Raw genomic sequence first — 14,235 nt, 5'->3', positions numbered from 1 at the left:
CATTAAATTTTTCTTTTTCACAATGGCTTTGAAAAGCCTACATTTCTTTCACATTATCATAAGATCCACACAATAGTTCTCACAATCTTACTCAAGAGCCATTCTGTCCCTTTGCACACTAAAGGCACACATTTCTTCTTTTAAAGTAACCAGAAAGTCTACATCTCAGTCTGCAAATGAGGTCACAAAGAGATCAAAACCACAGAGCCCGCCTAATTGCCCTGTGCCTTTTCACTGAGAATAAGTTAAAATAAAGTTCTGGTGATTTATTGAGTAAGCTCTTTCTTCCGACCCTGCTGGACTGCCAGTATGACTGGGCTGCTAATAAAACAGCAGGGCCTACTCTGGGGTTGGGGGGGGAGGAGAAAGGAGCATGGGGGGGGGGGTGAAGATATGGAGCGAGTTGACTGAGGGGCAAAAGAAGGGGTCACACTTGCAGCAGGTGGATGGTGCCAGTTTTAAGAACCAAATCCAACAGAAGCCAAATCTCAATCAACAAACTCTTGTGTTTTGACCAAAGGGCCAAAACCATAAAACAAAATAAGAATGATGGGCACCTGGCTGGCTCAGGTGGTAGATCATGCAATTCTCGATCTCGGAGTTGTGAGTTTGAGTCCCACACTGGGTATAGAGATTACTTAAAAATAAACTCTTTAAAAAAAATAAGAACTACCTCTTTGCTTATATTTGATTTAATATACCTTAGAGCTAATATTACAATGCCTTCAGAAAATGATGTGACATTCTAGGTGGTAATACTGAAGGAAACTAGCAAAAAGCAAAGGCAGAAAGCATTGTTTATGCATCCAAATTATATGTGCAGAATATACCACAGTCTTAAGAATTACAACAATCATAAAGATTTCTGAATCAGTGAAAAAAAATATGAATTATAGAACACGCAAAACATACCGTTTTTGTTTTCTAGTACACTCGGTACACTCTTTTTATTATTATTTTTTTAATGTTTATTTATTTTTTGAGGGAGAGAGAGACGGAGCATGAGCACGGGAGGGGCAGAGAGAGATGGAGACATAGAATCCGAAGCAGGCTCCAGGCTCCGAGCTGTCAGCACAGAGACCGACGCAGAGCTCAAACACATGAACCATGAGATCATGACCTGAGTCGAAGTCGGATGCTCAACTGACTGAGCCACCTAGGTGCCCTTACTCAGTACACTCTTAAAGCTCATAATAATAATAATAAAAACCTGATGCAAAAATGGGCAAAAGATCTGAATAGACACTTCTGCAAGGAAGATACACAAAGGGCCAATAAGCACACAAAAAAGGTGCTCGACACCATTAGTAATCAGGAAAATGCAAAATAAACCCACAGTAAAATACTACCTTTTGTCTACAAGGACAGCCATAATAAAAAAGATGGACGATAACATCTAAATGAAAAGTATGTGGGCAACATGGAACCCTCATACACTGCTGGTAGGCTTATAAAATGGTACAACTGCTTTTGGAAAATAGTTTGGCAGTAACTCAAAATGTTAAATATAGAGTTACCATATGACCCAGCAATTCCACTCCTAGGTATACAACCAACAGAAGTGAAAATTTATGATCACACAAAAACTTGTACAAGAATGTTTATAGCAGCATCATTCATAACAGCCCCAAGGTGGGAACAATCCAAATGAATACCAATTAGTGAATGGATAAATGAAACACGCTCTTATTCATAGAATGGCAATAAAAGGGGGGTGAAGTACTAACACATGCTACAGCATGGATGAACTTTCAAAACATAATACTATGTCAAAGAAGTCCATCACAAAGCCTACATATTTATGAGCCCATCTATATGAAATATCCAGAATGGACAAATCCGTAGTGACAAAGTAGATTAGTGGTTGCTAGGGCTGGGAGGAGTGGGGAGTGTGCTAATGTGTGTGGGGTTTCCTTCTGAAGTGACAAAAATGTTTCAGAATTAGTGATGACTACACAACCTTGTGAATATACGAAATACCACTGAACTGCACGTACCATTGAATGGTGAATTTTATGGTAGGTGAACTAAGCCTCAATTAAAAAAAATTAGGATACCATTTCACATCCACCTGATTGGGAAATCAGAACACTTCCATTCTGTAGGTGAGAATGTAACTTGTGAAATCAAGCTAATAAGGCTCTGGCATCATCTGGTACAGCTGAAGCTGCAGGTGCCTCTGACCCAGCAATCGGACGCTACACGCGGGCATGCGTGCACTAGGTTATCGCTAGAGGAAGGTTCAAAGCAGCACTGCTTCGGAACACCAACAAATTGGAAACAAAACTAAAGGCTTATCACCAGTAAAATGAACAAATCAATCATGGTATAGTCATAGAATAGAATTCTACAGACCAGTAAAAATCTATGAATTACAGCTACATGAAATCATGTGGACGGATGAAAAGAACATGATGTGGAGTGGAAAAAACCCCTATCTCTAAAGAATGCATCACTATGATCCCATTTACATAAAGGGGAGAAATAGGTAAAACTGAACAATAAATGGTTTCCAATTTATTATATGTTTGTATCTCTAAAAAAAGCAAGTGATGATAAAAAAGAAATTTAAGAGAATGGTTACATTTAAAGGGGCAGGGAAGGACACAGAATGGGCTTTAATTTTCTATGAGGAAGGTTTTAACAGGTCGGGGTTTGGCATTTAATCAGGGACAACGTGTGAAAGTGTTAATTAACATACCTGTGATATAACCTTCCAACGCCTTTGGCACCAGTGATTTAGCAAGTTTCAGATCCTCTAGAGAGCATTTGCCTGACTCCAGGCCAAAGGACATTCCCATCCGCTTCAGTACTTCTATGTCATCATGGATCTCAAAGGTGTTGTCAAAATTAAAAAGATATTCAAACCTGCATCAGAAAACAAAGTTAGAATGTGTTTCAGTGGCATAGAGGACATCTGCACAGTGCTGTACTCTGTACATTATATAAAAGAATGAGGGCCTAAATTCATCCTCAGTACTCGAAACTTATCGTTCAGAGCAGTAAGAGTCATTCTGCTGTGTTCAGGGGAATGACATCTCAAATACGCCACTTGCCCAATTAAAACAACTTTCTTATGATAGACAATAGGAGTCCATAACCTTCAGCTCTCATTAAGCTGCTGCAAACAGGGGTCAGAAACTTTGGTCTAAATCTAGCACTATTCAAAGTTGCCTTCAGCTTTTTCAAAAAGGTAAAATAGTAAGAAAGCCTTTCCAGTTTAATATAAGACATCCCTACTATGAATTGGCCTATATTCGGTTTGAGAAAGAAAACCATTTTGAATGCTTACTTCATGTTCACGAATCAAGTGTTAGCTGTACCATACTTTAGACAAGTAATAAATGGAAGACTTTTAACAAACGAACCAAAACTCAAATCCTGTCTTAAGAGCCTAAGAAGTGAAATATCTTAAGGAAAAAGTACCACATAAATATATAGCACATTTCCCCAAATGTTCTTGAAAATTACCAAATCAGGAGGCCCGGCTACCTGATACATGCTTAAAAAAAAAAAAAAAAAGGTTAATGTAGGAGAACACAGTCCTTTTGACTCCTGGGCTTGGCCCAAGGGCACCTTCACCTACAGGCCTCAACCCTACAGGGACAGAGTGCAGATGAAATGTTTTGGGACAATGGTGGGTTTATGCTGTCATAAAATTCTTAATTAAAATCATATGAAGGTAAAAATTATTTATGCTAGATTTTAGATCAGGGCAAAAATTACAATTGAAAGTAAAATGCCATGTTTAAATAATCTGAAGTATATAAAGCTGAATAAAGGACATTAACAAATTTTCATAAAAAAACCACAAAACACAGAAAGTCTTAAGTGTGTGCCTGTCATAGGGATGACCCTTGGCATAGGTTAAAAACAAATGGCTTTGTAAATTTAATCCCCTACATGAAAAAGCCTCCAGGCTAATTAAGGGGGAAAGACTGCATCATCAAAGTAACTGAAAGACAAGGCTTTAGGGACCTACCTTGAATAACAAGTTTCTACAAGCAGCTCAGAGCCTCTTCCCCTTACTCAGGGAAGGGCTGGGCAAAGGCAGGAGTCAGTAACCACCCACAGATGGAAATCTTACCAGGCCCTAGCCTGGGGTGAACAGAATCTATAATTCCCTGAGACCAATGGTTCCCAGATATTCCTGCTACCCTTTTTAGACTTAGAAGACTAAATGATGAAGAGAATTTAATAATCCCTCACAAAACAAGAGGTAACTGGAGAGAGGAAGTAGAATTCTAAGTTTGTTTCTCCTAAAAATATGTTAAACATTCTCTAGGAATCTCAGTTTTATGAGAATATGTTAACACAGTCCCTTTAGATGTAGGTTTTTGTGAAGATTTACAAGTGTGTGAATAACACCATCATGCACCATTTACTGAGCAGTGGGCTAGGTCCTTTAAGACTTTATCTACAACTTTTGAAAATCAGCAAGTTAAATACTGTAATTCTTACTTTTGTGGAAGAAGCACCAGATCTCAGAGAGTTTAAAAAACTGTAGCTAGAGGAAAGACTGAAAAATGGAGATTCTGACTTCATAGCCTACTGGGTGCCTATTTCTAATGGGGTCTAGGGTCTTAACTATCAAATACTTTTGAAATCCCTGCTCACTGTTTTTCTTCTTTTTCTTTTTGGTACCTTCTTATTTAAGTGACCTAGGATCTCTGTACACCATCAAGATAAACAGGGAAGCAACACTGCCCTAGAAAAGAGTGGTAAAGACAAGGCCAAGCCCAAGGGCAATGCTGTAGCTCAGAAGAGACCAGAGGTCCCAGTCTCCGCGGACAGTTTTGGGCCATGCCCCTGGTACTGATGTAATTACTGAGCCCTCTTTCGCTTTCAGATGAATCCCAATTTGGTCAATAAGTTACATACTGACTCCTTGTAACAGCAGCTAATATTTATAAAGGGCTTGCCTTGGGTCAGATCCTTTATAGACAACAAGGCCATCATGTGATAGAGGCCTTGGAATCATCCCCTTTAGTTCTTCAGAAAACTGCTCGGAAGCAGCTAAGTGGGGGGAGCCACAATCCACACTTGGATCTATCGCCCTCTACACCCTATTCCCTTCACTATCTCAGGACCCCAGTTGCAGCCTAAAGTCCACTACTTTTTCATGAAGGGTAAAATAAATTACAAACTAATTCTTAGCAGTACTTTCTAAAACTGCTACTTCTCACTTGCTATGGTAAGTATCATCAATCTTAGTTAAAATGTAAAAACATTACAAATAGAACTACCATACGATCCAGCAATTCCACTTCTGGGTATATATCTGAAGGAAATAAAATCACTTTTTCACAAAGACATCTGCACCCCCATGTTCACTGCAGAATTATTTACAATAGCCAAGAGACACAAACAACCTGACTGTCCACTGACATACGAATAGATAGAGAAAATGTGGTGCATGCGGTGTGGCGGTGTATACATGGAATATTTGGCCATAAAAAAGAAGGAAATTCTACCATTTGCAACAATGTGGATGGACCTTGAGGCATTATGCTGACTGAAATAAGTCAGACAAAGAAAGACTGATACTGTATGATTTCACTTATGTATGGAATCTAAAAAACAAAAATGAACTCATAGATGCAGAGAACAGATTGGTGGTTGCCAGAGGCGGGGGTGGGAAGTGTGTGAAATAGCTGAAGGTGGTCAAAAGGTATAAACTTCTAGTTATAAAATAAATAAGAAAAAAAGAAAGCAGAGAATGCATCTAGCATTTTCATGTCCATTAATTAATAAACAGAAGCACACTCAACTACGATACAGCAAAACAAAGAAACAATTGCTTTAATGCCACACGCTCATGTACAGTATTTCTACAATAAACGAGGAAAGTGAATCACCAGTGACCTTACCTTGTCCCAGGCCCTCACGCATGGTCTACTTTCAGGCAGTTACTTGCCCAGAGTTAGCACATAAGCGTACATATGTGCACATCTTGCCTGGGCTCCAGGCTCTATTATGTATCTAGCATGGGCAGAACGGTGCCAGGCACATGAAAGGGCTGCAGAGAGTGAGTGAGGAAGAATGCTCCATGTCTGCAAAGGTGTTTCTCGTGCCCCAGGAGGACAGCCTTGGAGGCCTCACATTAGGAAGTACACCCTTCTTTATGTTGCAAATGATGGGAATACATTACCAGGAGGCCGGCCCTACTCTCTTCCCCTAGTTCTCCACTCACTTGTCACTGGAGATGCTGCAATCTATGACTGTTTTCCTGCTTGTATTGATGATTATAAATGGCAGCTGAATGGTGGAGTTCAGAGCTGGAGGGCCCTGGTTCTGCTGTTCATTTTGCCGATTTCTCTGAACCAGGTTTTTGAAAGCGATTTGCTGTAATGATCAATAAAAAGAATATGGTCATTTGATGTGGATAAATGAGTTAGAATTAAGTGAATTAAAATAAATGCATTTAAGAAATAGTTTAAAATTAGAGTATTTAATAAGGCCTTCCACCTATGAGTTCATTAAAATTAAATATTTAGGAAAGAAGATTAGAATGATCTAACTCAGATACATTTCAAGGGAAAATTACGTTTAAATGATGGTGAACATCATCCTAATGTAAATAATGGGGCCCATGGTTTCCACCATCCACAGAAACAGGATCTTACAAATCTGGGAGAGCCCCATAGCGCCTCCAACTCAGAGTGACGCAGAGAGAATGACGCTAAGTTGAACTTACATCTTCCATTTATCTAACACAGACTCTTGGGAGTTTAGGGTTCAATACAGCTTTTAGACAGTCTAGCTCAGGGATAAAGCCAACTATATAAAGCCACAGCATCCTTTCTTCACACGAAATCTATGGGACACCCACTATATAAAACCCACTATATAAAAGTAGCATTGCTCTGGCTGATGCAGTGGGGCAGGGAGTCCAGAACTCAGCTGATCTCTGCCCCCGCTCACCCTTTAGGTTCCTAGGGTACCTCCACAGACTCCACATCCTCAGGGCACAGCTGGAATCTGGGTCAACCAGCTCCCCACCTGACATCTTCCAGATGAGAAACTGAGGCTTAGCACTTATAAGATATATCAAGGCCTGAACCTTTATACTGAATCTTACTGCCACTTTTAATATAAGCATTACTTGCAAGTCAAAGAAATGAATGTCCATCCCACTCCCTTTTAATAAGGCAAATGTATCATAGAATTCCACAGCTAGAAAGACCACGCAATTCAACTTTTCCGTCTGATCGTGAAACAGAGTGGTTTTAAATGCTCCTAAAGTCAGATCCATTCATTCCATCAGTGTGTCCCATCTTCTCACCCAGTAGGGATGAATTTAAGGTACTTTCTATGTTTCAGCAATCTTATCCTAGGATTGTTGATCTTAGGTTTAGAGCCTTAACAAAAGTTTGATTAAGATTATTTTTATCTTAGGGGTGCCTGGGTGGCTCAGTCGGTTAAGCCTCTGACTTTGGCTTAGGCCACAATCTCATGGTTCCTGAGTTCGAGCCCCACGTCAGGCTCTGTGCGGACAGCTCAGAGCCTGGAGCCTGCTTCAGATTCTGTGTCTCCCTCTCTCTCTCTGCCCCTCCCCTGCTCATGCTCTGTCTCTCTCTCCCTCAAAAAATAAATACACATTAAAATATTAAAAAAAAAGAAAGGGAACATTTACTCTTAAAATGCACAAAACAGATGGGACACCAATTTATTCTAGCCCCAACAGTGTGTCCAAAAATCACTACCAATATCAACCACTATCAAAAAACTATCACTGTCAATACTATCAAATGTTACTTCGGTCATACCCCATTATTTTCTGCTGAAGAATGAGGGCTGTTTTGTATTTATTGCTTAATTTACTTAATGTTGAAAAGAATATGCTATTACTGTAAACCTGAGAAAAAGAATGAAATGTCTGCCCTTCCTCCAATGCCATCAAATGATGCTGTTTGGAAAAATTTCCCAGCAGTTGTGTGGCTTAAAGAAACTCCCATGGTCATGTGACTGCAGATACTTCTGGGGCTGGTTGAATGCAGTGTTTCATAAAGTGGATTATGAACGCATCAGGGATGTGGGACCCGATAGGGCAGCATCGGAGTGGCTGCTGCGCTGTGGGGCCATGGTGCGCTACCACAACCAGGAGAGGTGGCAGAAGGACTACAACCACCTCCCCACAGGACCTCTGGACAAGTACAAGATTCAGGCAATTGATGCCACCGACTCTTGTATCATGAGCATTGGATTTGATTACATGGAGGGCCTACACCATGTTGAAAAAATAAGGCTACGCAAGTGTCATTATATCAAGGATGACTATTTGGAGAAACTTGGTAAACTTGAAAATTTACAAAAGAGCGTATTGGAAATGGAAATAATTTCGTGTGTGAATGTCACAAAGGCATCATTGCTTTATATCACTCAAGAAACCTGAAATATTTACTGTTAAGTGATCTTCCTGGAGTAAGAAAAAAAGAAAACCTTATCCGAGCCTTTAAGACAGCACTGCCTTCTCTGGAACTAAAATTAGACTTGAAATAATCATATTCAAGAAGTATCGTATTTCAATATAAAGTATCATCTGAAATTGTTGATCCTAAACATCATAAATACTCTATAATCATCAACAGACCCTAAGGATATCCAATCATGACATTTCAGAAGCAGAGTCCATCATGTAGAAAATAAATATTCAGACACGACTCACTGAAGTTACTAAGTCGGAAGTAAAAATATATGTACATTAAATCCTTTTAGGAAAAATGGAAACAAGGTAGCAGTTTAATTCTAATATGTTCCTCATTTTATATAGAAATCAGTACAGTATGTAGATACTGACAGAGTTCTTTAAAGTGATTTAAATGTGCAACACAGATATTCTTTATTGTATTTTCTCAGTAATTTATGTTAATGTTACATTTTACTTTAAAGCTGTTGAAGCATGTTACTATAAATGTATATTTATGAAAAACTGAAAGCTAAGTTTCAGATTCATTGATGGATTATGAAAGGCAGTCATTGGTTGCTGAGGCATCCATACTGCTTCCCAGGATTTGCATTCATTTCTCATGATCCTACATTCCTTTGTTCTTTATAACCTACACCTTTCTCTGAACGAATAGTTTCTAATTTGTCTATTTTGTAAGCTTAGTCGGGTGTTTTATTAAAACTAGACATAAATATCTGGCTGAATTCAAATAGTTTTGCCAACTGCAGTAGAACAAAGGAAATAGTCATGAAGACCATACTTTTTGCTTAAATTAAAATATTGACTTAAACCAAAAATTTTGACATGCCAATTAGAAACTAATTTAAATTTCCCCATATATGTTGGGTACTGCTTCCTATGACTTCAAGGGACATCAAAAAGAAGTATAAACACAAAATTCAATTTATATCTAGAAAGCAGTGATAAAGAATATCACAAATAGGTAAAAACAGATCTTTATTTTCACCTGTCTGAAATGGCCCTGGTTCTATTATTGTTAATTATAGGCCAACTTGTCTGTAGATTTCTGTATGTCTGGTTCTTGAATATAAACTATAAGGTCTTGAATAGAACCTTAGCTGGAAATAATTTTAAAATAAACACTGTATGATGCAGAAAAAAAAAAAAGAATGAAATGTTTGAATACTTCTGCCTAGATTTTCTTCCCTTCTACTAGAAAAAGCATCTCAGGAGATTCTCTCATACTTTGCCTAGCTTTGTGGCCCTAGTGCCACGGGAGGGTCTCAGTATAGGAGAGAATACAAACAGTAAGAAATAAGAGTTATTATGTATTTATCACTCACTGTTCATTGTTATGTACACTGAACAGCATCAGAGATTTTTCAGGTGAAGAGAGCAGTAATAACATACACAATGTTACTTTGATAGAAAAAAGAAGAATCAACTCCCATTTGTTTTGGACTGATTTCCTTATTTGTTGCCCTTTGATTGATTTCCTTCAGCCTTTTGTTCTTTTCCAGGCTCATTAACAGCAATTTCAGAGGCTGAACAGTTTCAGGTGTGTTCAGACATTCATTTTGTTGTGCACTATTACCAGGTCCTGGAAAAGGTTTCAGGGCTGGTAAGGACAATTGTATGGATGAGAGCAGGATATCTGGATTACTTATAGGTGTAATTTACTCAGGCCATTCCTCTCCTACACTTCCAAGGATAAATGAGAGGTGGTGGCAGGTAAGTAGAACTTACCTGTGTCACGTGAGGTCAGTGAAGTGTGACATTAACTTCTTAAAAATCAAGCTAGCTTTGCCATGGCAAATTATTAATGTTCAGGCATGTGTTTAATTTACTTTCTATGACAACTTCATGAATGTTATTTGATGAAGGAGAGAAAAACAAAACACTAGCAGGAAATAAGCTGTATGTCTGTCTACCAGAAGACCAGATAGTACTTTTTCACTTGGGCACCTGGGTGGCTCAGTTGGTTAAGCGTCCGACTTCAGCTCAGGTCATGATCTCGCGGTCCGTGAGTTCAAGCCCCGCATCGGGCTCTGTGCTGACAGCTCAGAGCCTGGAGCCTGTTTCTGATTCTGTGACTCCCTCTCTCTCTGCTCCTTCCCCCACTCACATTCTGTCTCTCTCTCAAAAATAAATAAACATTAAAAAAAATAGTGTTCACTGTACAAAGATAGGCAGACGAAAAAATATTCAATTTGATTCTTTTTTTTTTTAAGTTTATTTATTTATTTTGAGAGAGAGACAACAAGCAGGGGAGGGCCAGAGAGAGAGTTCAGGGCTCAAACTCACAAACTGTGAGATCATGACCTGAGAGTAAGTCAGATTCCTAACCAACTGAGCCACCCAGGCACCCCTCAACTTCATTCTTTATGAAGGCTATCTAGGGATGTAAACGTCCCACATACCTGAGGGTGATTGTGCCTAGTACCATTCTTACTGATAAATAGATAATTACAGGCATACTAAAAAAAAAGGTTTTTTTAGTAACATTATGTCAAAAAGCAAGCTCCAAAATGTTCCATGAAGGTTTTGAGGAAATCTAAAGAAGACATGGCACAGAGGTGAGAGACTGTGAGCTAGTGGGAAACAGTGCAGCGACAGGGACAGCACAGGCAGTTGGGGAGAGAAAGTGACAGTGTGGGTTAGAAGCCAGTGCCTGGCAGGCCAGATCTCAGAAGGCAGAATGCCACAAGGAGGAGCACAGGAATAAACCGTCAGCTTTCAAGTTTGTTTTTTATTTTCTTTTAAGCTGTAGAACACTCTCTTCAAATTTTTTTTTCAATATATGAAATTTATTGTCAAATTGGTTTCCATACAACACCCAGTGCTCATCCCAAAAGGTGCCCTCCTCAATACCCATCACCCACCCTCCCCTCCCTCCCACCCCCCATCAACCCTCAGTTTGTTCTCAGTTTTTAAGAGTCTCTTATGCTTTGGCTCTCTCCCACTCTAACCTCTTTTTTTTTTTTTTCCTTCCCCTCCCCCATGAGTTTCTGTTAAGTTTCTCAGGATCCACATAAGAGTGAAAACATGGTATCTGTCTTTCTCTGTATGGCTTATTTCACTTAGCGTAACACTCTCCAGTTCCATCCACGTTGCTACAAAGGCCATATTTCATTCTTTCTCATGGCCACGTAGTACTCCATTGTGTATATAAACCACAATTTCTTTTTTTTTTTTTTTTTTTAATTTTTTTTAACGTTTATTTATTTTTGAGACAGAGAGAGACAGAGCATGAACAGGGGAGGGTCAGAGAGAGGGAGACACAGAATCTGAAACAGGCTCCAGGCTCCGAACTGTCAGCACAGAGCCCGACGCGGGGCTCGAACCCACGGACCGCGAGATCATGACCCGAGCCAAAGTCGGCCGCCCAACCAACTGAGCCACCCAGGCGCCCCTAAACCACAATTTCTTTATCCATTCATCAGTGGATGGACATTTAGGCTCTTTCCATAATTTAGCTATTGTTGAGAGTGCTGCTATAAACATCGGGGTACAAGTGCCCCTATGCATCAGTACTCCTGTATCCCTTGGGTAAATTCCTAGCAGTGCTATTGCTGGGTCATAGGGTAGGTCTATTTTAATTTTTTGAGGAATCTCCACACTGTTTTCCAGAGCGGCTGCACCAGTTTGCATTCCCACCAACTGTGCAAGAGGGTTCCCGTTTCTCCACATCCTCTCCAGCATCTATAGTCTCCTGATTTGTTCTTTTTGGCCACTCTGACTGGCGTGAGGTGATATCTGAGTGTGGTTTTGATTTGTATTTCCCTGATGAGGAGCGACGTTGAGCATCTTTTCATGTGCCTGTTGGCCATCCGGATGTCTTCTTTAGAGAAGTGTCGATTCCTGTTTTCTGCCCATTTCTTCCCTGGGTTATTTGTTTTTCGGGTGTGGAGTTTGGTGAGCTCTTTATAGATTTTGGATATTAGCCCTTTGTCCGATATGTCATCTGCAAATATCTTTTCCCATTCCGTTGGTTGCCTTTTAGTTTTGTTGGTTGTTTCCTTTGCAGTGCAGAAGCTTTTTATCTTCATAAGGTCCAAGTAGTTCATTTTTGCCGTTAATTCCCTTGCCTTTGGGGATGTGTCGAGTAAGAAATTGCTACGGCTGAGGTCAGAGAGGTCTTTTCCTGCGTTCTCCTCTAGGGTTTTGATCGTTTCCTGTCTCATATTCAGGTCCTTTATCCATGTTGAGTTTATTTTTGTGAATGGTATAAGAAAGTGGTCTAGTTTCAATCTTCTGCATGTTGCTGTCCAGTTCTCCCAGCACCATTTGTTAAAGAGACTGTCTTTTTTCCATTGGATGTTCTTTCCTGCTTTGTCAAAGATGAGTTGGCCATACGTTTGTGGGTCTAGTTCTGGGGTTTCTATTCTATTCCATTGGTCTATGTGTCTGTTTTTGTGCCAATACCATGCTGTCTTGATGATTACAGCTTTGTAGCAGAGGCTAAAATCTGGGATTGTGATGCCTCCTGCTTTGGTCTTCTTCTTCAAAATTACTTTGGCTATTCGGGGCCTTTTGTGGTTCCATATGAATTTTAGGATTGCTTGTTGTAGCTTCAAGAAGAATGCTGGTGCCATTTTGATTGGGATTGCATTGAATGTGTAGATAGCTTTGGGTAGTATTGACATTTTGACAATATTTCTTCTTCCAATCCATGAGCACGGAATGTTTTTCCATTTCTTTATATCTTCTTCAATTTCCTTCATAAGCTTTCTATAGTTTTCAGCATACAGATCTTTTACATCTTTGGTTAGATTTATCCCTAGGTATTTTATACTTCTTGGTGCAACTGTGAATGGGATCAGTTTCTTTATTTGTCTTTCTGTTGCTTCATTATTAGTGTATAAGAATGCAACTGATTTCTGTACATTGATTTTGTATCCTGCAACTTTGCAAAATTCATGTATCAGTTCTAGCAGACTTTTGGTGGAGTCTATTGGATTTTCCATGTATAATATCGTGTCATCTGCAAAAAGTGAAAGCTTGACTTCATCTTTGCCAATTTTGATGCCTTTGATTTCCTTTTGTTGTCTGATTGCTAATGCTAGAACTTCCAACACTATGTTAAACAACAGCGATGAGAGTGGACCTCCCTGTCGTGTTCCTGATCTCAGGGAAAAAGCTCTCAGTTTTTCCCCATTGAGGATGATGTTAGCTGTGGGCTTTTCATAAATGGCTTTTATGATGTTTAAGTATGTTCCTTCTATACCGAACTTCTCGAGGGTTTTTATTAAGAAACGTTGCTGAATTTTGTCAAATGCCTTTTCTGCATCGATTGACAGGATCATATGGTTCTTATCTTTTCTTTTATTAATGTGATGTATCATGTTGATTGATTTGCGAATGTTGAACTAGCCCTGCAGCCCAGGAATGAATCCCACTTGATCATGGTGAATAATTCTTTTTATATGCTGTTGAATTCGATTTGCTAGTATCTTATTGAGAATTTTTGCATCCATATTCATCAGGGATATTGGCCTGTAGTTCTCTTTTTTTACTGGGTCTCTGTCTGGTTTAGGAATCAAAGTAATACTGGCTTCATAGAATGAGTCTGGAAGTTTTTCTTCCCTTTCTATTTTTTGGAATAGCTTGAGAAGGATAGGTATTATCTCTGCTTTAAACGTCTGGCAGAACTCCCCTGGGAAGCCATCTGGTCCTGGACTCTTATTTGTTGGGAGATTTTTGATGACTGATTCAATTTCTTCGCTGGTTATGGGTCTGTTCAAGCTTTCTATTTCCTCCTGATTGAGTTTTGGAAGTGTGTGGGTGTTTAGGAATTTGTCCATTTCTTCCAGGTTGTCCAGTTT

The 14,235-nt window shown here is 39.4% G+C and overlaps 1 protein-coding gene and 1 pseudogene across 6 annotated transcripts in view; one reads left to right on the top strand and one right to left on the bottom strand.

Annotated features, from left to right (window-relative positions):
• TFDP2 (transcription factor Dp-2) overlaps nucleotides 1-14,235 on the bottom strand; it is a 188,741-nt gene that overhangs the window by 8,791 nt on the left and 165,715 nt on the right. For all 6 annotated transcript variants that reach the window (XM_078432283.2, XM_060638831.3, XM_060638832.3 and 3 more), the window contains 2 exons: nucleotides 6,194-6,345; nucleotides 2,702-2,868 (listed from right to left, as the gene is read on the bottom strand). In XM_078432283.2, coding sequence (XP_078288409.1) covers nucleotides 2,702-2,868; nucleotides 6,194-6,345 — 319 coding nt within the window. The remainder of the gene's footprint in view (nucleotides 1-2,701; nucleotides 2,869-6,193; nucleotides 6,346-14,235) is intronic.
• On the top strand, nucleotides 7,822-8,484 carry LOC132683174 (ATP synthase subunit s, mitochondrial pseudogene; annotated as a pseudogene).

Source organism: Panthera onca, chromosome C2, assembly GCF_046562875.1.
Source record: "Panthera onca isolate mPanOnc1 chromosome C2, mPanOnc1 haplotype 2, whole genome shotgun sequence".
NCBI classification, from domain to species: domain Eukaryota; kingdom Metazoa; phylum Chordata; class Mammalia; order Carnivora; family Felidae; genus Panthera; species Panthera onca.
The sequence above is the reverse complement of the archived record's forward strand: the minus strand, read 5'-3'. Positions and strand labels throughout refer to the sequence as shown.